Below are 24,187 nucleotides of genomic sequence, written 5' to 3' on the forward strand. Positions count from 1 at the left end.
TCTGCCAGACTTTTTGAAGGGATAAAATAGAGTTCAAGGGCATGAAATAAAATAACTCTGCTATCTATCATTCCAATTTATTTACCGTTACTCATTTGCACATCTTTAAACACTTAACACAAAGAACGGGGTGCACGCCTTTACCTATAATCGTTACTCATTTTGTGCGTAAGTGAATCTCTGTGTCCTCATACTAGTGATAAAACTATTCAAGAAAAATATAAAGCTTATTATTTGCATTTCCGTTTTGTATTTTTTCCAGAGGACAGGAAGCTTTTTGGGTCAAAGAGTAAGCATTGCCATTCAACGTGGCTTACAGGGACTATATAATTTATGAATTTATTTATTAAGTAGTTAAGGATCTATTAAATATTACTTGAATGCAATATATACAATATATTTTGTACTTTGTTCTACTATAGCTTTACATAATCTGTGACCATACCAACGTGAATAACAGTTATCAATGCGAATTAGTTCCCGTCTGATGATAACGATGACCTGATAACGCATAACCCAGATTTAAACATTATCCGATAACGCATGATTTCCCAGTATTATTTTTATGTTAGTGTGATCCATTCACTTCATTTAATAACAGTTTATTTTATAGTTAGTCTCTTTTAGATTTTTAGGGTATCGTAGGGATTAACTCACGTATATCATGATTTCTCAAATGGAAATGTTAGCTAGATTTCTTCCCTTACCAGTGATTGCTAAATTGGCGTTCACCTAGTAAATTAAAAAATATATTACAAACAAACATTAATGCTTGCTCTTGTATCGATCATAAATTTACAGACTCATAAGTAACAAATATATTTTAGGCGTGCACATACAAACAGTTAAGACCTAATAGCCCCATACAAGAAATACTTGGAGTGAACATTAAGATACGTTCACAATACTGAAAAATGTCACACTAAGCTTATTTTTTTAATCTAGGAAAGTAAAGCGAGCTACAGACATGAAAACCTTCGTATCCTGTTTTGAATTTAACATTCTTGCACAAAACATTAAATAGGCATTTCGGAACTCTGATGTTTTTTTGTTTGTAAATTTGAGTCAGTAGGTACTTAGTATGACGAAAACAATTATTTTCTTTGGTAACACAACTTTTGTATTTTTAGATATTAAACAAACAACAAAGTTAGATAAAATTCAAATTTTTCAAGTTGACAAGAACATGTTTCGACTGCTCCATGTTAATATAAAATACAATACTTTCCATGAATTATTATTTGATATAAATATATATATATATATACTTGCAAATAGCGTCCTTCTCATCATCCTCAGTGAACCTTAAGATGTAAGAAATGTATCATTTGTCAGTATAGTGAAAAATACTTAATGAAATATTCTTGTTATCTCGTTGTTTCACAAATTACCCGGATTAGCCATTCTAAGTACACAATAGATTAAGATAGCGATTCGATACCAACCTTTATACACCTTATCATTATTTATGTCAAACACCGAACATTAGCGTTAATATTCAACACTTATTACAATATTTTTTTTTATTGTTTAATAGTTTTTTTTTATTTATTTATTATCTTTGGAACAGACTTCTAACCGACATACGTGTTACATATCTACATCTAAGTATATTTGTAGTAGCTACATTACAATGTATATGAGATTTTTAATTATATCAATTAATTAATATAACATCTATCAATCGAAAAGTTCAAGGGCATTCACGTTGCACATTTATTTAACAAAAGCATACCATTTGCATATTATTTTATCAATATTTTACTTATAAATATTTTTTATTATATTATGATCAATATATAAATTGTAACATATTATTGTGATATTTATTGCAATAGGAAAGCTTTCTAAAAGTTTCAGTGATATATTCTTAACCAATGTAAGAAAAAAACCAGTACCTATAAAATTTAGGTATATCTAGTCATTACCAATTACAAACTTTATAAATGTAACAAATTTGGTCTGTTGTGAATATTTGTTTATTGAAATTAAAAGAAACAAGTACAGTATACACAAATATACCACACCAGACGATTCGTAAGCAAACAATATTTCAACCTTTATTCTATACGATAGTAAAAGGAAGAAATAAAATCCGAGTTCGGTCGAAAGGAGTAGCTGGGAATCAATAATGATATCTGACATCGTAATTTCTTCCGGACACATTTCGTTAACCAAATTCGTTTTAGAGAATATAAATAAATGTCAAATCGTCTGGAAATCTCACTCCATGCCCTCTCACAAGACTGATATGAACATCACAACGTGCAATGTACTCATTTCTCACACGTTGCATATTTTATAATCAATATAAAAAAGAAACTGTTTGACTGACATATCATCCAGTCGAAATCCCTGGGTGTAGATTTAAAACGCATGTAGGTTCCCGAAATTCCCGCGGGAACATTAAGGTCGGGGTTTCTCGCTTTACACGGGCTGGCTGCGAGCGTTCAGTAGTATAATTAACTAGAACCCACCAGTGGATGCGCCCATTACAACGAAAAAATCCCGTGTTCCCCTGGAAATTTCGGGAAATACCATCTAGGTTCCCTATCACTCACGTGAAATTTCGGTCTCCTACGCCAAATAGTTTAAGGAGTAAGTTGTCAATAATAAGCCAAATTTAATGATGAGAAACAGTACACTACACAGCAAAAAAGTTATTGCTAACTTTACAAAGAACAGTGCAAGCTATGGAAGTGATAAAATTTACTACAGATTTTGTATAGTACATAGTACCTGAAAATCATATATGATAAATTAATTTAAAGATAAACTAAGAAAAAAAAAACACAAAAGTTAATACATTTTTAAAAAAATATGCTGTTTAATGTATAATTTATTTATCAAATAAAAGTACGTGCATACATAATCATCATTTCTATTCCTCACTAGACAAAAAAATTATAACATCAAAACAAAGTGCAGCCTCATAAAGTAATCATAAAGATATATCATCAATGTATTATGTACTATGCAAAAATCTTAAAAGGCGATTGAATAGCCCCCTACTTTGGCACATTACAATTATTATAACATCGCTCTAGTATATTATTTTGTACTAAGATTTAAGCCGTAGGTCCATATTTAGAATACACCGTTGTCAATTATAATATGTCACCAATATTTAGATAGCTCTTTGAAAGCAAAAATTAAAAAGCACCTTTAATTATTACCAGCGATTTAATAATAATCCTAATGTGCCTTAAAATTAATACTAACAAGAGATAGCATACTTCTAAAATTTTATTTTTAAAAAAATACTATGATCTTGGATAAGCGCAAATATTTTATATATTAACTCTTTTTTAATAATACTGTTCACTTCAGATCGTTTTGGTTCACAAGACGTTTTGATATTTCAAATAAAGTCTTAGGTAGTGAAATAGAGGTTGAAGTCTTTTTTAAAAGAAAATACATTTCTAAAATAAAGTATGGCTAATGGCAATTTATCATGCCATCTTTCGATTCATATTGTTCTTTCATATGTAGGCTTTTCAAATTTAAAAATGTATTTTTCAACAATGAGACGTTTCAAGATTATTTCAGTACCTAAAGAAATGCACTTTATCAGTATAAATAATTATATTATGTAATTCTAAGTCCTTTGGTAACGAAATTATTAAGATTCGTTATAAATATTAACTAAAAGTAATTACTTTTCGCATTTCTACCAACGATATGCAATATATGAAAATTTGCATTATTTTTTCGAGACTTCACATGGCTTTTCAAGACTGTCAGCTTTGTTTACCCCGCCAGGGGTATAGACGTGCTTATATATGTATGCTGCGTCATTTTTTGCGTATTCCATACAGATGGGAAACAAGAATGAACTTTATGAGAACCGACGTTCATGTCGAAGTGAATTACTTACACTTATGTGAGCTTGAGATTCTACATGAAGAATGGATTAATTCAGTTTAGTTGATAAGTGGCTAGTGAAAAATACTCATATAAATAAATACTGATTTTAATGATTTTCATGTTATTTATCGTACCAATTACCATTTGTCTAAAAAATTAAAATATTAATTTCTCTCACGCGCACACACATTAATAAAATAAATGTATGTAATATCCAATTCAATAAAGTCATTATATTGCCATAAATACATTACTACTGATAAAAAGTATTTTTTTTAAAGCGATATAAAATGGCACGAAATAATGTGAAATATATACAGGTACTTAATTCAACCGTAAAAGGTTCCACAGTGTTCAATTATTTAAACCTTTATCACATAATCATAAATAAATTGTTGTTGGTATAATGTAGATAAATAAAAAAAAAAAAAAACAAAATAAAAATAATATCACATTCAATCACTAGCCGGGAAACATGGACTTTAAGTATATTTTTATTTACAGATAATGATCATAAAGAATTACGTCCGCACAATTTAACCAAAAACTAGTTTGGATATTTCTATTTAAAAAAAGTCTAGAATAGATTATTTTTATAAGACGTTTTAGTTTGTAATCATTAAATAAATATGTATCTAAAAAAAAAAATAAGAAAATTGTCATGATTTGTAAGAGGATCTATTTTCTTATTATAATCATGTGTTCTACCTTCCCTTAAAAGTTTTGCATCAAATTTGTGCGGACATTATATATTTATATGGGGTTATATTGTCATACATATGTATATATAGCTACAGGCAGGTACTGTGAAGCTGTTACGTGATTACATTAAAATAGTTATTATTATATATTATAAAGTTATATGTATTAGTGATATTTCGGGAATGTTAACAATTGTCAGCATGTAACAAGTTTTTATATATATTTATAATTAAAATGTAAGTTCTAACAAAAACATAAAAGTTAATAAAGCAAATGTCAGCAGTGCTCAGGTTATAAGACTTCCTTGTATAATATTATGTCGTATGTTAAAAAAAATATTACTCCCCATTTTTTTAATACAACTCTTTCAACCGTTGGAAAGTTATTTTTTATACGTAATGGGTCTTAAGATGAGTTTATAGTATAGTTTAGTATCTTTGCACAACAACCCTTTCACACTTGTGTGACTTTTAAATCTTTGTTAGACCTTACCACACTGTTGTATAATATATCGTCAATATCTTACAGACACACACTTAGATGCCAGCTAAAATAATTAAACTTAATAAAATAAAAATGGACGTGGTATTGTAAGTAAGAATTAGTAAACTTAAAACTAACTTTTTTATGACTTGATCACACACAAAAATAAATCAACCTTTGGGTAAGGAAACCATTAAAAAATTCTAACAAAAATAATGATCAATAAAAAGATTCTGCTGCGAATTTTGTCAATACTGGAAAAAAATATCTTCTAAATAAAAAATATAAGGTTTATATATTAGTTGAGAATACCTAATAGAATTGAGTGAAAATTTGTAACATATTTTCATAAGTCGCTGCTAGATTTACAATACATATCTAATACCATTCAAACTTTATAAAATGACAGTTAACATTTCAGAAACGCACTTTGACCCTATTTTTATGTTTATGTTTATATTACCTGGCAAAGCCTCCGTACTAGGTTCCACTGAAAATCAGCGCATTGTGTAACCTCATCATACACATGCATATGCTAAGTGGAAACCCTTTTGGTCGCATCATGTATTTTTATTTTTATCTCTGTTTATGAATGAAAATGTTATGTTACATCTTGCGCCAAATAAAGATTTTTCTTTCTTTCTTTCTTTTTTTTTCTTTACCTTATGTTTATGTATTTTGAATCATTTTTTCACAATCACACTCTAACTAATAGTGTAGTAAATGTGAGAAAGAGACGTAGGTAGATCAACTTATTGTAATTTTTTAAGAGATCAACGCACGTTTTTTGACGTATGCAATCTGACATATTTAAAGTACAGAATGTAATGAATAAAATCAGGGAATAAAATCTTTGTCTGGTCAATAAGCGAGAAAGAGACAGCTAAAATAAATTAAAGACATTTACCTGTACGGGTGTTAGTGAAATTAGTTACAAATTTTCACTTGAAGGTGGTAGCGGTGTGCTACATTATTAACCACTGCAAATTAAAAGGCGGATTTGAATGGCCACCCTTAAGACGTGGCCTAGTATGTGGGGGCAGTGTAGTCGATGTTACCTGAAAATGTAAAAAAATAAAATTGACAAGAACTCTTCAAAAAACCGAATAAAATTATTTTTTAATTTTTTTATTTCATTATCATTTATTCTTTGAATATGGTTATTATGGGTCTTAATTATCTAGGTACAGTTTTTGTGCACACATATTCTACCTCTCATGGCGTCAGAATTATACATAGGTAAGTATATATATTAAATTATTAAAGTTGTTTTACGTGTGCGGAGGACAGACAGAGAGTCGCTTTCTTGTAACTGTGTACAAATTTCTATGCAATAAACACAAACAAATGCTGATTTAACGAAACTGGGTTCTGGGTTCGTGGTCTATACGAACCTGTTCAAAGAGGTAAGATGGTCAACTGAATAAGCAAATATACATATAACTAGGCTTCTTTCTCTTGACTTGAGTTCCGGTTGCATCCTCATCACTCTGGAAAGGAGCCTGGGGTATGCCTTTGACCATGGATCCTGGATTGGGTGAGTCAGGTTTTTACACGGAGCGACTTGCATCTGACCTCCGCAATCTTTGCAGGTAATTGATCGATCATGGTTACACATCTAGTTGCCTGGAAGTGTAAGTTTCATCACGATGATTTCCCTCACCGTAAGAGCGTCGGTTAGTATTGAAACTAATGTACTTAACTTTGAAAATAGACATTGGTATCTACCAATCCGAATCCGGATTCGAACCTGTGCCTTTCTGCGGATCAAGCATTTTAACCCGGGCACCTTACCGATTTGACCACCGACGCTCAGCTAGGTAATAACCAATATTAGTTGGACTCACCGCCGGTGTGTTGTTGCGAGAACGGCGGCTCGCTGTAAGTCGGCTGCGGGTCGGGGGCTCCGGGGTAGGCCGGGAAGGAGCCGGGGCTCCCCACGGCGCCCTCCACCTCGTAAGCGGGGGCGAAGGCCGCGTCAGCACCCAATTTGAACCGTTGGAACGCGAAGAATCCGCAGGCGATCTGCAAAGGTAATATATAAATCGATATCATCAATATAAATAAACATACGAGAAAAATTACACAGATTGAGTTAGCCACGTTGCTCATCATGCCCTGGGCGGGATTCGAACCCGGGACCTATTGTGTCACAGTCAAACGCGATACAATATAGAATGAAGAAGCTCACCCAAGCGAATATGGAGAAGAAGGAGAATGCGATGGCGCCCTGCATGTTATTGGCGGTGCCTTTGGGCGCCACCTCGGTCTTGCCCCACGAATTGGCCAGGTAGCAGAAGCCGACGAAGTACAGGAATGCCCAGAAAGCTGGAATGCAAACATCAAAACTTATCAACTTAATCATACATACAAATTATCACGTCTATATCCCCCGCAGGGTAGATAGAGCCAACGGTCTTATAACATCTTAAATTATACGTTCAGCTACATGGCTTAATGTGAAATGTCAAATCAAATAGTGACAGGTTGCTTGTCTATTAGATTCTAAAGTTAAATTTGCCTATCCCTTAGTCGCCTCTTACGACATCCGTGAGAAAGATATTGAGTGGTCCTATACTAAAATGCTGGGAACCACACGGCACAACAACAAAATCATACATACATATGATCACGTCTTTATCCCTTACGGGGTAGACAAAGCCAACAGTCTTGAAAAGACTGATAGGCTACGTTCAGCTGTTTGGCTTAGTGATAGAATTGAGATTCAAATAGTGACGGGTTGCTAGCCCATCGCCTAAAAGAACAATCTCAAATTTATAAGCCTATCCCTTAGTCGCCTTTTACGACATCCATGGGAACGAGATGAAGTGGTCCTATTCTTTTTTTTTATTGGTGCCAGGAACCACACGGCTACAAAATCATACATCAATCAATCTTTTTGCCTGTCAGTCTCGATTACATCTGCGATTTAGACAGGATATAGGTACTTAGGTATTTTTTTTCTATTTCTATTAAAAATAGAAAATATTACTTATGCTTAGATAGTAATAAAGGAACCTACAATTCAGTAATCGCTGTTGGATCGTTAAACCTTGAAATCTTATCCTTGATAAGAGACATTACGTAATCAAGTATCAGTGAGAAAAATGAAAAGTACTCTGTCCTTATCAGATTTATTGCACTACGACCTTAGTTTTCCACATATTCAAACATAGAAAAATATCAGTATCTCGTGGCGACATATCTAGGCCACAAGTCACAAAAGCCAATAACGCGACCCTATCAGCCAATAACAGTAGAGTCTAAATCGCGTAAGCAAAGATTTCACGGATTAAAGTACATATACAATACAACCTCCGGCATAACACTTAGCCTGGCGGAAGATCTTCCCTTTGGTGGCGGTCGAGTCCGAACTATCTCCCTCCCCCGCCCGCTACAGGCTAGTTTCTCAATGAACGGATAACAGTTAAACATACATAAATATCGTCACGTCTATATCCCTTGCGGGGTAGACAGAGCCAACAGACTTGAAAAGATTGAATGGCCACGTTCAGCTATTTGGCTTAATGATAGAATTGAGATTCAAATAGGTAGTGATAGGTTGCTAGCCCATCGCCAAAGAAGAATCCCAAGTTTGTAAGTCTAACCCTTAGTCGCCTTTTACGACATCCATGGGAAAGAGATGGAGTGGTCTTATTCTTTTTTGTATTGGTGCCATAACAGTCATCTGTTAGATAAATCGGATAAATGTGTATTTATGTGGTCTAGCGAGGAAGGCCTTGCTCTTCAACATATCTTGAATATAAATAAGCCTAAATAATCGCCATTTATGTCATGTTTTCGCGTAGATATCAGTTTGATGCCATCGTAAACAAAACGCTCGTTGGCTGGGACACTTTACGAGCACTAAAACATTTAATTTGGGGAGATAACAGTGGAAAAAGTACTAGAATGTATTTAACTGTGATTTTACAATTGCAAGTTATTTAGTTGCATTTTCTTTTAACAACATTGTTTTTTACTTCCTACACTTTTCCTACATAAATATTATCATGTCCTTGCCCCGTACGGGGTTAACAGAGTCAGCAGTCTCAAAAAGACTGTAAGGCTACGTTCATCTGTATGGCATAATGATGGAATCGAGATTCAGACAGTATCAAGCTGCTAGACTATCACTTAAAATAATAATCCTAAGTTTATTAGTCTTTCCCTTGATGGACTTTTACAATCTGCGCGGGCAAAGAAGCATTTGACACAAACTATATATTTTTTTTGCTATAAGGCCAGAATGTAACTGTTATTATTCGAAAGACATTCTTAACCTACCGCAGAAAAAATATCATACGAAGCCTACCATATGATACCGTGTGAGTGTGATCAATAAAAATTAAGTAGGTAGGTAATAATGTCAAACGTCCTGACCTTTTAATATCGTATCCCATTCCGTCACTGGGTGTAGTTTAGAGGCCGCAATCAGAGGCACAATTACAATTTATACGACTACGCGCCAATTTACCTACTTTTCTGATACAACACAGGAACGTACTGCATGTCTGAATTATTAGAAGAATTAGCTTTATTTCAAGTCAATTCTTCCTGCTGGCGACAGATCCAGATAAGATTTGGCATGCAGATAGTTGCTAAGATGTAGGCATCCGCTTACAAAGGATTTTTGGAAATTGTGGCAGGAACGGGTGATAATAGGATTTTTCGTTTTACGCAGAAGAAGCCGCGGCCGTTCTCTAGTTCTCTATATTTGACCATGTCAATATTTAGTAAAGTCTAAAAAGCAAAGCCGAACAAATCGCTAATGCTTGTCGTCCAGAAGATTTTTGTCTTTTATTGAAGAGAACAATGATATGTGGATGAAGCCAAAGAATTATGCAGGGATCGTGGCAAGTCTACCTACCCCTCCGGGACGAAACGTAATAAGTATTTTTAATTTACTTAAATTTCTGATTCTATTGAAGACACTAAGGAAGTAGTGCCAAAAAGTCAGGCAGTTTTTATAGTCGCCTAAATAATAAAGTTATTAAATAGATAATAGCCACATAAAGGAAATGGATCAAAATTTTAGTTAAACAATAATAACAGACAATTGGGACAGAGAATGACACCAATCAATAAATACTTACGTGTGGCTAATGTGAGTATTTTTTGGAACGATACAAACGAATGATCAACAGGAGGAGGTCGGTAAAACTATTAAGGAAATCGTTCATTACAACATCAGTCATTTATCGACAGTAGGTAACTGTAGATTGAAAATCTTTTAAAAGCCATTTCTATTTCAATAACAACAATAATAAAGTCCAGAGTAAAATACGTAAACAATGCGCGTGGCGGCGCAGGTTCTGATCCGATCTCGGCCTAGTTAATAGCTGATAGTTCGGGCTCGACCGCCAAAACGGAATCTTCCGCCAGGCTAGGTGTTATGCCTGGGGAACCGCGCCTCCAACGATGTCGAGTCGGAGGTTGTATTAATGCTCCAATCCGTGAAATCTTTATAATCACGATTTAGATTCTTCACTGCCTTTGGCTGAGCGCGTCATTTTCTTCGCTTTGGTTGGCAGTTGTTGTGTTACATTTAGTGATGTCGCCACTATGCAATGAACAAAAAATTATGTTATACCTGAGAATGCCATATCCGCTAGCACAAAATGCTTCCTAGTCTTGACGGAGGACATCTGGTCAAACAAGTATTCTCCAACGATGAAGCCGATGGATGCTATGAACGCGATCACGGATATGCCCACGCCATAGTTGCAAGCATTTGTGTCCTTGTTGTAAGCGCAGTACTCTTTCTTGTCCGTGGGGTCAATGTACCAGCCTTTAGCTGATATACAGCCCATCACTATCACGCTGAATAGCTGTAGAGAAGGGGAAACATACAAATTATGATATTTATATTACAGGGCAGTTTCACTAGTATTGATATTCTTGATGGCTACATTCACCTGGATGCTTAATAATGGAATTGTGAAGGGAAAGGATGTTTCAATATTGTAAATATTTTTTCAACCTCAACTCCCATGGGATTTTCTAGGAATAAAAGAACTTATTGAAACAAAGGCTCATTTGATCTTGTCAAGTTTCATCAAAATCAGTAAGGAAGTTAAATAAAAAATGCAAATCTTGTCGCTTAAAATGTTAGTACTGTTTGCCTTCTATCATTGTTTTTTAATCATATTGGTAATTATAAAGTCATCAATGAAACATTATGTACCCATAACAATCTGTGACAATCTGAATCTCAATTCCATCATTAACCCATGCAGCTGACTATTTGCTTTCTATCAAAATATGATTGTGTTGTTTAGTTTTCATCTGTCTGTTTTGGTATATTTATGCTAGGAAATTTATTTTGAGACTTTAGGATTATATCCCAACTAATATTATAAATGTGAAAGTCAGTTTATTTGTTTGTTGGCTCTTCACTCATTATCTGCACCAGTCTTCTTGAAATTATGTGAATTAATGATTTAGTCTGGAGAAGGACAGTAAAAACTGTAGTTCCTGTGAGTTTTGCAAAAACTTAATTCTTTAATGCAAATAAGGGTGTGAACTTTTGTACTGTCATGCATCATATTAATAAAATATAATGAGTTTTAACTCTGTGAAACATCCAGTAGTTTTAAAAACAGTACACTTATAAAGTAGAAACTCTATATTGTTATCTTTATCTGCATACACATCCAAGGTCACTCACATAATCTGACAACATTATGTTTCACTTTTATGGATCACAAAGTAAGTATGTATATACATAGATTTAATGGCTACTTATGAAAGATAGGTACAATGTGAAGTTTACCAAATTTGTTTCTTACATTTATTAGGAAATGTTTTCATGGATGGGTAGGGTGCCTGTATTGTAAGAGCTCTGTATGTTTATGTATAGGTACTTATAAATTTTACAATAATAGCAACATAGACACCTACTTAAATACAGAACCCAACTTTAGGACACACGGCCTTCCATAAGGTATTTATTTATAAAGATTGATAAAAATTAATATTACTTTTGTAACAATTTCATTCACAACATATTTTGTAATAAAGGTAAAAAGTGTCATATATATACGTGTGAGTAATGTTCATATAATTAAAGATTAAATAAAACCACGTTAGAAGATTACTTACCCAACAAACCGCCCTAACTATAACGGGTGGTCTTTGGATGAAAGCCTGAATATCAAAGGCCCCCCCGGCTTTCCCGCCTCCGTAAGCACCAGTTGTATCCATTATCACGTCCGATTAAATAATTTACTAATTAAGATACCGAGATGTTAATGGCCATCAATTTTTAGACAAGATAATGACCTCCGCCAGTCCCCAATCCCAATTTTTGTATTATCGATCGGGCGAACGACGTCCGAAAACGGATGACACCACGAAAAACTGACATCCATGCCGCAATAAACGTCAAAGTTGTGTCATCGATCCGTAATAGCGTTCTGCTGATTGGTGGAATTATGTCCTTAGCCACCAATGCACCAATAGAATAAGATATTTCATTTTCAGTAAAATGCATTTTCCTGTTTCATGTAAACGGAAACATGAAAGACTTTTCTCGGAAGCTGAGTTCAAGAGAGGACTTTTCATTCATTCCGTTTTACGTTCCTTATTTTCATAATTTCAGTGAACTTTTGCACAGTTTACTGAAATTATGAAAATAAGGGTAAAATTATTTATTAATTAAGGGTATCATTAATTAATGCATTTTTAATAAGTAATACTTTTATTATACTTTATTTACGAACGATGATCCGTACCTAATAATTATGAAAAAAAACTTGAGCTGAGACTGAGAAAGTATAGAAAAGTATGAGATTGGGACTTTCAAGAAACTTAATTTTTTTCCTACTTTAACATATGAAGGTGGCTTTATTGTGCCATATTATATCTCACTGTATGTTGAAAATTTAAACATGTCTCTACTGGATATTAAAGTCCTATGATATTAACCCATTTTTGTCAATAGCAGCGTTACCTATAAGGTTGATGTGTATGTTTAAACAAAATGATTGATTTTGGTGTGTTTCTAACAATCGAAAGCAGTTTGCATATTTGATTTGTATTTAGAAAGTATTTTAATTAATTTCCATTGGCCATAAATTTGCAAACGATTCCTTTACTTGATTGAGGTACCTACTATTACTTCAAGTGTTGCTTCAAAATATATACATAATGAATACATTGCACTTTCATGGCTTTATATGCATATCTTCTTGCTTTTACCCGCAGCTTCAGCTGCGCGAATGTAGTACCTAGGTACTATCTTCAAAAATTTGTACCACCTACAAAAAGCAACGAATTTAGCGCAACCTTCATGTGCGAATTTATCGCCATCAAAAAAAAAAAGCATACAGGTTTTTTGCCAATTCCATAGGAACTGTAGTTTTTGCCGGGATAAAAAGCACCCTATTTCTCCAGGCTCACAATTACGTACTCGTATACGCATTTCACATTTGAAGAAGATTCAGTAGATAATGGGTGAAAAGAAAACAAACAAACTTACTTTCACATTTATAATATTTATTATATTTTAACTCTGCAACCTAGTCTTCCACGTATGATCATCCTCCTGGCATTTGTCCTAGTTGCGGCGTCATCTCTTTGAAGAGGAGCCGGGGGCCCCGAAGACTACGAGCTGTATTGGGTAAGTCAAGTTTTTCACAAAGCGATTCCCGTGAATCTTTGACAGATTTTACAGGGAACTAATTCTCGGATCATGGTAAAACATCTCGTTATTTAATGGTAAGTTTCCCTCACGATGTTTAATACATCCACCTAGAGCATCGGCTAGCAATCATGAGCTTTGATAGATCAGAAAGTGACTGTTGATATTAAGATGCGAGCTATCGATTACTTTAAGTTAAGGTTAGTTAATTTGGTGTATGGGGTAGAATAAATGATAGACAAATTAGATATTACAAATATATTTATTCAGATAAGAACTCAACTATAAAATAAGTAAGGTGTTAAGCTGCCAGTTGGCTACAATCGTTAAATATAACTTCCCGCCGTCACTCTAGAAAATTTTGACTAGTTCGGTGAACAAAACAAACGTATCCCATATTTATTGAAACCTACTTAATTAATGTAATGCTAGCACCTTCCTAAAATTACAAAAGGGAGTGACGGCATTGCATTTAAAAATTAAATGTTCGGCATTGCATTTAAAATAAATTTTCAACTAAGAACATTACATTGTCTTGATGGCAGTATAGATGAAAACAATACATTTTAGACGTAATCGTACGAAATATAATAAGGGAGGTAAGTACCTATACAAAATATCTAAATACGCTGTTACAAAGAATGTATAGAAACACTGTCTAATTATTTACAGGATAAAGCTTATTAGTCACTCGTATTTTAGTTTCGACTGGTTTATTTTACATTTTGTTAGTTATTTTTACTGCAACTAATGAAATTTAAATACGACGACAAATAACAATTTAATGTATACAACCATGAATAATTTCGACATGTACGCAATACCAATAAATAAAATATTTTGGTGAAACCATTATGAAGAATAACATTACAGTTCACTTTTAGACTACTACTAAGAATAGGAATAAAATTCTCAGTTATTTTAAGATTTGTAGGTTCCAGCATAACAATAATTCGACCATTAATAATTATTTTAGAACAGCCACAGACCAATGGAACCATAAATGTTTGAACTTAAAAACAGAACAAAAAAGCGATGGAGTACACAAAGTTATTTAAATGACTTAATAGGTATGTTATGTCATTAGGAAAGTATTTATGGCCACTAAATATCACGTGTCTATATTAAAAACATAAGGTATTTAAAAAAAAATCAAAACATTTTGTATTTGAGTGTAAATATAGACGAAATAGTTTGAGATATTTAGTTCATTGTTGGAGCAGTTAAAAAGTCAAATCATAATGCAACTTTTTCGCGACTCGAGCGGATTTGCTTCAGCCCATAATAAAAAATGTATGCAGTGGAAATGTTGTTGCCAAAGCTCTGCTACTATGACGATGACATTATACAAATATATGAAAAAGCACGATTGTATGCATGGGCATTTTCTTATGTAATATAGAATTGTTACCATACAAATGTCTATGAGGTCCTATCTCTAACCATATGCAGTTCTATGATACATTTATTATAATAACCCCTATGTCACACTATCACTAGAGCTAATATTTTGTATAAATTCTAACTACGTCATACTACATCATACTCGAGTACTCTACAATTTACTGTACACGAAAATCTAACAATCGGGATATATCTCATTAGAGTAAAACAATATTTACAAAAATAGCCCGCATTTATATGTTTTGGATCCGACTATGTCTTATCGTTTTCTATCCCGATTAATTATTTAATTTAACAAGGAACTAAATATTAAAATAAAGACAACAAAAACACACAGTTTCACTTATAATTAGTTTCAGTATAAATTCTTTATCTATGGATAGTATAAAAATGTACTACGTCGGTACAAATGCTAATTGATTACAGTAAACTATTGTACATTATAAATTTGCATCTGCAGGACGTAATGCACGTGTCAAAAACAGATAAGTGTGCTAAGCATAGCATTTTAAATGCAAGTTCAAACGATTGCTTTCATGTATTGCAATGTTCCCCAAAAAACACAAACACCCATAAATAGATGCGCATATAGCAATGCCAATGAGGCTATCTTTGGAATTTTAGTACACAAAGTATTCGAGTATAAATGTTGAATAGATTGCAAATCTAGCCTCACTAAGTTAGGAATCGGCGAGTCCTTGACGTTTTTCTTCTTCCAACATGGCGTCTAGTTCGTCCGTTAGGTTGGCCAGCATGTTGCCGATGTCGTTGAGCACGTCGACTGGTTCCGTGCTCTTTGCTTCTTCTTTGTGTTCGGGGAGGGCGTGGGAGGAGGCCGGCTTCATGTCGGCGGCCGTCCGCGGCGGCAGGCCGGCGAGCGGCAGCCCGCCGCGGCTGCTGTAGTCCACGGTGTGCGGCCGGCCTCCCAGCTGACTGCGATTCTGCTTTATCGTACCGGCGTTCTCATTCGCGAATGGGATGCTGTCGGATTCCGTGCTTGAACTTGACTGAAAAGTAAAAGGAACATTATTATATTACTCATATTGGCTTGTTTGTTAATTTTTCACATATTCTTAAATATCAGCAAGTTTTTTTTTATATGAATCTATTACTCTGTATTATTTTCCTAATTAATTTAGTAGATTCTATAAGACACTTGAAACCTACAGAAAAGTGAGTAAAACGAAATTAAAAATTTACCTTAAAACTAGCGTCGGATCCGGTCCTCAGCTTGTCCTCCTCGTACCGCCTCGGGGGAGAAGAAGGCGCGGGCGGCGGCGGCAGCAGCCCCGTGCTGTCCAGCGACACGCTCAGCGAGTCCGAGCTCGGGTACGCGGGCAGGCTCAGCGGCAAGCTCTTCTCCGGGTGGATCTCCACCGTGGTCTGCCCGAACCTGGAGAACTGCGCGTACTGCGAGCTCTGCCGCTTGGGCGGCTCCGGCGGCGGCTTGCGGGCCACGTGGGGACTCGCGCCGTACGCCACGCGCTGCAGCCGGGCCGAGTAAGCGATCTCGTCGTACGTGTAGTCCGGCGACTTGTCTCTGTACGCGGGCGTAGCTTGAATCTTCGCGACGGGCCGCGGCCGCACCAGCCCTCTCGGACGCGGCAGTGTACCGCCTCCTTCGTACGCGTTGTCGTTCGTAGGTGTAATGTCCCCGTCGTCGTAGGATCGCCGCCACTGTCCACCGCCGTAGTAGAAGCCGGCTTCGGGCGAGAATGTCGTGTGAGACGTCCGCTCTGACGGGTCTTCTAGACTCTCTAGCGACTTACCGCGCGGGTGACGAATCTGTTGAAGTTTACATAGTCAGTATTGTGTGAGATATGAATATATTATATTCCTCAAAATAACATAAAATAACCAAATTAAGTTTTACAAAAGAAGTTTTTTTGCAAACATTACCTACGTTCACGTAAAAAAGTAAATTATAAATTACACAAATAAAATAAATTAAGAATACGAAAATTATGAAAAATACTTCAATACCAATTATGTACAAACTGTGTAGTCTGATTGCAGTTTAATTTACGTAAAAGTTACTTAATTTTAGTTTATTTATAACCATGCTAGTAATTGTTAATATCATAATAGAATTATGTAATTTAATAAATATTATAGTAAAAAATATTAGACTTTAAAATAACTAGTTTGAAAATATTTATAATACATGCACGTTGTAATAGTATTATAAATTCTACCATGCAGGCTTAAGTGATGGCTTTAGTAATAATCACACAAAAGAAAAACACACTGCGATTCTACCACAACATCGGGTGCACAGAAATGCGGGTGCTTGGTGCGTCGAGAACAAACTTTCAAAACTGTGCCAAAGGAGTTTGCCTCATACCTGTATGGGAACCAGATCTGTGCCACAATGGGGCGTTTGTAGGGCGTCAAAAGTTAGGTCGGGGGGTTTATGGTAACTCCTCGCATGTGTCCAGGGCTGGTAATGGAGCTCCCTCGGATATAATTCCTTTAGCCGATTATGTCCAAGGTGCGGATTGTGTTTGGAAAAGAAAAAAAAAAGAAAACATTCACATGCTGCTTTGGGCTAGTGGTATGGTGGATGCAGCGGATGACGTGATGGCTGGCGGAGTGTGGCAACACTGCTAGAGTTGGTAGCGTCAATGCACTCATAGTAAAAATAGGCGGTAAAATCTTTGCAATGTGTTTAGTTGATCTTTCAAAAGTTTTCAAACTTTATTTAGATGATGTGAATCAAAATTTCATTTAGCAAGGTTGTGCATTAACGACATCATTTTTAGATAAAATATTATTAAAAGTTAGCAATATCAATTTCAAGTAACAGTATACCACATCCGATCAGCGACGACAGTGGCGATGGATAGACCTCTAGAAGTCTAAGCGAAATTACGACACAGGAACGCATCGGGGAAAATACATTATTTTGACAGATTACAATGACAAGAACGTTTTTGGCGCCAATTTTCGTCGTCATTGACGGCTACTTTCCCATAATGTGTCCACATCTATTGACTCGGCAAAGAAAGTTTTTCAGCAAATTGTGCTAGGTTGTTCACATGGAGCTAACGATAAAAGCCTTGAAGGCTCAAATTAATATTATTTTTAATTTATTAATCAAATAAATAAGAAGCTACAAACGCAACGCTTTTGTTAAAACAAGCGTAAGTAGTTAGTTTATTATAGGGTATATATTTTTTTGTTCAAAATTATTGTTATATAAATCGAAATAAATAATTTTACCTCAATAAATCGATATCATGTTATGACGATGAATGAATAATGATGTGTATAAAATAAATCAATAAAATAAAAGAAATTAAATTTAAGTAGTTTGAAGTGATGCTTAGAAAAGAAATTCCTTTTTTCATAGAAGTAGAAGCTATTGCTCTCTAATCGTAAAATATATGCATCTATTTATTATGACTTAGAGATTATGAAAGCGGACTTCTATGCGTTAATTATTTGTGAGTACATAAATAATAATAAAACATTGGTACAAATATATAATTATGTTTTCATTAACAAATATTTGGGATTTTACATAATAAAATATTATTTGACAGACAGTAAAAAACAACCTACTCCATAGTTTTTCTTCGTCCGCTGTCATAATATAAAATTCTATCAGAATCTAAATTCTAGAACATCACTACAAACATTAAAAAGTTTAACATGCTCGTCTATGGTACAGACCTGGCCAGGTTGTAGTCTTGTAAAGTCCAAAGAACCTTGGTTACTGATGCTTCGTTTCCCCGCTCTTATGTCTTTAACTCTTTTGATGGCAAGTAATATTTTCTTTTGATGACCTAGACGAACTATGCCCATGTCTTCCAAGTCCTGAAAAATAAAAAAGGTTTTCGTAAGTTCAAGATTTTTTGTGATCAAGATTATATTAAAGTGTAGTTATTAATATTTACATGGTGCCTAGAAAGACGGACTAAGTTTCGAAGCAAGCGGCGGGAGAACTATTCATTCTTCATAAAAACAAATGTTAAATTAACCTAGTCCAATCCCCTGCTCTTTGAATTAGACATCACTTGTTTCGGAATTGGTTTAAGAGGTGGCTGGAAACTTGTGTTTCATCAGGCCAATGCTGCAGTGACTTAGAAAGTAAATGGTTTATCTGCTCTCGAGCAGATATAATTATCTAGAGTTGATTCACAAAATAGCGGTCCCCTTAAGTGAACCTCGATTTTCATTAAAAATGTGTTTGAAGCCCAAAACTCTTTCATTCTCATCTCTAGAAAAAAAACCTGGGCAAACCTTCTGACCATTAAACGTCAATTGCGTAAGTAATATAAAACGGAATACCCAATATATTAATCAGATACATATATTACTTATTTAAAATTGTAAAGGTTATACTTAAAAGTATAATTGGAGAACTTAATTCAAATAGCACCTACCATTGAACCATTATAAAATAGCAAACAATGTTGCTTACCTCCCATGCGAGTTGCGTGACGTCAACAACGGTGCGGTACCCCTGCGCGACCAGCGCCGGCCCGTACTCCTCCAGGCGGAGCAGCCGTAGCCACTCTTCTAAGGAACCCTGGGAATAAAAGTTCTCTTAATTAAAGATCTTCTAAATTTAGGTACAGTAGAGGATTCTTATTATTTAGAATGGGACACTCTTAAGATATCTCTGTCATCTTTGCGCATTCCAGTTGCACCCTTCAACAAAGTGCTTCGGGACCTGGGGTCCGCTTTCTTTCATTTTTCTTCCACTATCTCCAATCTGCGGCTTCTTCAGTTGTCAGACCATTGGCATACTTAATCAAAGATGCTTCAACTTTAAGGTAAATGTGGGAATCTTAAGAACTTTCAAAAGAAGTAATTACAACAGTCACGTTCAAACTACTCTGAATTTATAAAGGTTAAGCAGTTCTTATTTGAGTGTTTTCTGAAGTAGTTGGCTTCATGGTTCTCACCGGTATGGGGTTCTCAGGAACTTTTCTGAAGACCACAAAGGACACTACGGAGAAGCTCCAGAAATATGATAAAAATAAATCCAAAACTTACCGGTATATAGTCAGGCAGGTTATCCGGCACGTTCAAGTTGGCGAGTTCTGCCTTTAACCTCTTGCGGTGGTTGGGCTTTTTTATTCCCACCGCTGTCAGGTCCTCAGGAGTCATTCTCGTTAATGTAGGCAGATCGTATCCAGCTTCGATGAACAGGCGCGCGTACTCCTCCATTTGGAGATCAGCAAGCCACGCGTGGATAATGTCTGCGTCCTGAAAGTTATAAAAATGTTGGTTGAATTATATTTTATTCCGTGGCATCTTGTGGGTTTCTCTCGAGTGATTGATCATTGTTTTGCTCAAGAAGAGCATTATCGCATCTGTGGTAGATTCAAGGCATATGTGTGTGTGCGAGAAACTAGTTCTCTCCTGCCGCATCATAGATCATATTGGTGCGATAGATTTTGTCCAGCATATAATTTCTATATAATCTATCTAACCATGAAGGTACTTTTCCTTGTACCTATGTTTAACAAACATTGATAATACAGTATTAAACATACAGGCAATCCCTGTGCGATCATAGCTCGAACCCTGTCGGCCGTGTCTCCGCAATGGCACGCCGCGTGGTGGTGATGAGGAATACGACCCGATGCTCTGCCGCTGTCCAGTGACGCTGAGGAGTGACGGGATCCGGACCCTGCGGAACCTGATGAGGAACCGGGACTGTCGCGGCCGGGGCTCTGGAATTCATGGAAGATATATTTCAGTGATCATCACAAATAATATTGAAAACAGAAAGTAGAGAGTCTTCCATCATTACCTTCCAACGAGGTGTATAAAAATAAGCAAAGATTTACTGGTCGTTTCACGGTCGCTTTATGCATTTGTCTTTCACATAACTCAGTGTAAGTCACATGCCTTAGACAAAAATGAGCGTCGTCCAGATCAAATGTGTGTACTACGATGAGGTGAAGAGAATGAAGATCAATTTCCTGTGTTAATTACATACCTATAAACTTCTATCATACCTGCGTCATATCGATGCCCTGGTCATCACTGAGCGCTAACTGGTGATGGTAGTACACCGCCGCTTTATGTGTGAGTGGCTGCGACGGTGGGGGGAATGTGAAGGTGCCTCCCCCAGCAGGACTCTTGCCCAGGCTGCCACTGGCGCCGCTGACTCCCGACACACCTGACACCGTACTGCCATAGTCTGAATGGTCATCTGGAAAGGTAGATAAAGACAAGTTTATTTAAAGCTTCTTCTTACCGTGTGGTTCCCGGCAACAATACAAAAAAGAATAGGACCACTCCATCTCTTTCCCATGGATGTCGTAAAAGGCGACTAAGGGATAGGCTTACAAACTTGGGATTCTTTTTAGGCGACAGGCTAGCAACCTGTCACTATTTGAATCTCAATTCTATCATTAAGCCAAATAGCTGAACGTGGTATTTCAGTCTTTTCAAGACTGTTGGCTCTGTCTACCCCGTAAGGGATATAGACGTGATGATATGTATGTATGTTTGTTAAACAGACTTAATTCCATTTTATGAGGTTGTCAATTTAAAGATCAGGTTTTTTGAATAGTTATCCAAATGGAAAAGAAATAAATAATATCTTTAAGATTTAACTTATATCAGTCAACAATTTTTACAGAAGTTTTTAGAAGTTGTCCGGTCGTCTTCCCACGGTGTAGGTAAACAAGATAACAGCTCGGAATCTAACCTTATCTTTTTGATACCATCTCAGTGGACGATATGACTTCTAACGTAACTTAATGTACCGAAGGACCATCCGAAAATATGATAAATGAATTTAATAGAATTAGGGACACAAATTCTTTTAACTGTTGCCTTTTTGAGGAAGACCTGCATTAGTTCTCTTATAGTCCAAATAAGTGTTGGAATTACAGACAAGTTGTCTGACTCGCAAATTTCTTAATAACGAAGCTATTTAAAGTTTTAAAGGATCAATTTCAACGGCTGCAGTTTTATTAAATTAAAAAAATATATATTTTAATATCCAACTTACTTAGCTTAAACTAAACAGTTTAAGCTAAGTAAGTTGGATATTAACTAAACAGTTTAAGCTAAGTAAGTTGGATATTAAGATATATATTTTTTTAATTTAATAAAACTGCAGCCGTTGAAATTGATCCTTTAAAACTTTAAATAGCTTCGTAGTTTTGAATTTCTTTCATAAATCTTCTTATTGTAATTGTGCAGCAATCTTAGAATTCGTAGAACCCGTCTAGACTAAATCTTTTTATCCAATCTTTTTTAATTTGTTTTAAAACTCTTGCAATGAAAATGATGTGAATAAAGCTATATTCTTAACTTCATGCCGCCATTCGAGATTATCTCTGAAGACGTTGCAACGATTTTAATGAAATTGTATCTAGATATTATATCTTAGTAGCAACAGCTCTATATTTTGTAGGGTTTTACAAAATTACAAATGATTTTTTATAAAGACTTTGTTTTTATTATAGCTTTTTTCTAAAAGATTCTTAAATGAAAAAATTAAATTGAGAAAAAAAATATTGTCCTAAAGTGTGATGCATACATATGTAGATACATACATATAATCACGTCTTTATCTCTTGCGGGGTAGACAGAGCCAACAGCCTTGAAAAGACCTATAGCCTACGTTAAGCTGTTACGATAGATAGTGCGTTGCATACATAACAAGTACTAACCACCCACTAAAAACACATCACACCATTTATCCACTTTGGAAGATAAACTGTTGCAATTAGCTTAATAAATTCAAGTCCTATTAAACTAGCAATCCGCTAGCTTAAGAGGAGTGTAGCATGACCTGACGACCTTTTAATTTGTATAATTTATACACGTGTTGAGACAACACGGCTGGCATTTTAACTACTGTTTAAGATAGCAGTTAACCGGTCGGGGGCTGTTAATCTTAAGGTGTAAAGTTTACTTATTTTTCAGTGAGAGATTTGGTCGGTTAATTACAATAAATTAAGTTTTTTACTACTTAGATGTCTCTTATATTTCTGTACTTTGCTGATTGGTCTTTTTTTTATGTCTTTCTATTTATAAAATATAGTATCGTCAAGTTTGCGTGTACCGTAAACGTAGTCGCACTCTCCATCTTTGACTTTTGAAGCTGGAGCTCGAAGTGCGGTGCTGGGGGGCCCGAAGGCGTCGCCGGGTTTTTAAATAAAGTCAAAACATCTTACCTCGAGTATGCGAAGGCGTATCAGGCGGTTGAGGATACGGCTGCTCTTCACAAGAAGCGTAGCCCTGGGAGCCGAAGCTGGAGCCCGAGTGGCGGTGCTGGGGGGTCCCGAAGGCGTCGCCGGGCACCGCGGGAGGGGGCACGCGCTTCGCCGTCGCTGTCTTGCCGGCGCCGCTCCCCCCGCGCGACATGCCGCCCACTGGAAAAGAAAATAAATTTTATGACTTGTTAATGCTGAGAGCACTGGTGTATCCTTCGACTTAAATACCAGGTCCGTTACAAGGAGCATAGGTTCGAATATCTACCGTGGACATTATCAATGAAAGACGTGAAAAACGATGCTCTTTTGATCTAAACTTGCACATCCTGTGACCACGGTCGGTACAACCCGGTCGAAACGTCAGGAAAATGCGGCAAGTTTAATATTAACTGAATAATGAACCATTATTCAACCGATCGGGATAAGATCGGGTAGGGTAGAGATTGAGTTATCAAATCTCTCACCATAGAATGGTTTTCCCTCAAGATCCGTACTACATTTTAAATCTAAATGAATGTATACCAACATATCTGATTTTTGGTAGTAAAATTATGCTGTTGGCATGGCCGTTTGAAAAAAACACTTATATAGGTACTACACAAATATATTTTTCTTAAACAATAGATAAGACGACAACTTTACCTCAGATATGCAAGTTACCTATTATCATAGAATCTAAAAATTTGTAGTTCCAGAAGCATTATTTAATCTGACGTTTTTGCTATAAATTTTAACCCCGATAACAATCAAAACGGAGCGAATACACAATTTTTCAAAGAAAAATGCTCATTCGTTGCATTAAAGTTGGCCGCGAGCCAGCTTTTTAGGTCACTAGAGCCAAATTATCACTTGCATTAAGGGCGCTAAACTAATTAGATGACTTTGTAACGAAAAC

At 35.5% G+C, this 24,187-nt stretch overlaps 2 protein-coding genes across 8 annotated transcripts in view; both read right to left on the reverse strand.

Annotated features, from left to right (window-relative positions):
- Positions 1-61: 61 nt before the first annotated feature.
- On the reverse strand, positions 62-12,403 carry LOC106142625 (synaptogyrin). Its single transcript, XM_060946858.1, has 6 exons — positions 12,157-12,403; positions 10,646-10,883; positions 7,244-7,380; positions 6,900-7,077; positions 5,715-6,110; positions 62-5,515 (listed from the first exon to the last, which is right to left on the reverse strand). The coding sequence occupies exons 1-5, from the start codon at positions 12,256-12,258 to the stop codon at positions 6,079-6,081; spliced, it is 687 nt and encodes a 228-aa protein (XP_060802841.1). The 5' UTR covers positions 12,259-12,403; the 3' UTR covers positions 62-5,515; positions 5,715-6,078.
- A 1,536-nt stretch (positions 12,404-13,939) lies between these two features.
- The window catches only part of LOC106142488 (caskin-2), a 232,426-nt gene continuing 222,178 nt past the window's right edge, over positions 13,940-24,187 (reverse strand). For 6 of the 7 annotated variants that reach the window (XM_060946792.1, XM_060946793.1, XM_060946787.1 and 3 more), the window contains 9 exons: positions 23,254-23,451; positions 21,076-21,272; positions 20,608-20,787; positions 20,105-20,317; positions 19,527-19,634; positions 18,776-18,919; positions 17,445-17,570; positions 16,301-16,885; positions 13,940-16,107 (listed from right to left, as the gene is read on the reverse strand). In XM_060946792.1, the coding sequence (XP_060802775.1) occupies positions 15,781-16,107; positions 16,301-16,885; positions 17,445-17,570; positions 18,776-18,919; positions 19,527-19,634; positions 20,105-20,317; positions 20,608-20,787; positions 21,076-21,272; positions 23,254-23,451 (2,078 nt within the window). In that variant the 3' untranslated portion in view covers positions 13,940-15,780. The remainder of the gene's footprint in view (positions 16,108-16,300; positions 16,886-17,444; positions 17,571-18,775; positions 18,920-19,526; positions 19,635-20,104; positions 20,318-20,607; positions 20,788-21,075; positions 21,273-23,253; positions 23,452-24,187) is intronic. The other variant, XM_060946789.1, reaches the window with a different exon arrangement.

This window comes from Amyelois transitella, chromosome 12, assembly GCF_032362555.1.
Source record: "Amyelois transitella isolate CPQ chromosome 12, ilAmyTran1.1, whole genome shotgun sequence".
Classification (NCBI taxonomy): domain Eukaryota; kingdom Metazoa; phylum Arthropoda; class Insecta; order Lepidoptera; family Pyralidae; genus Amyelois; species Amyelois transitella.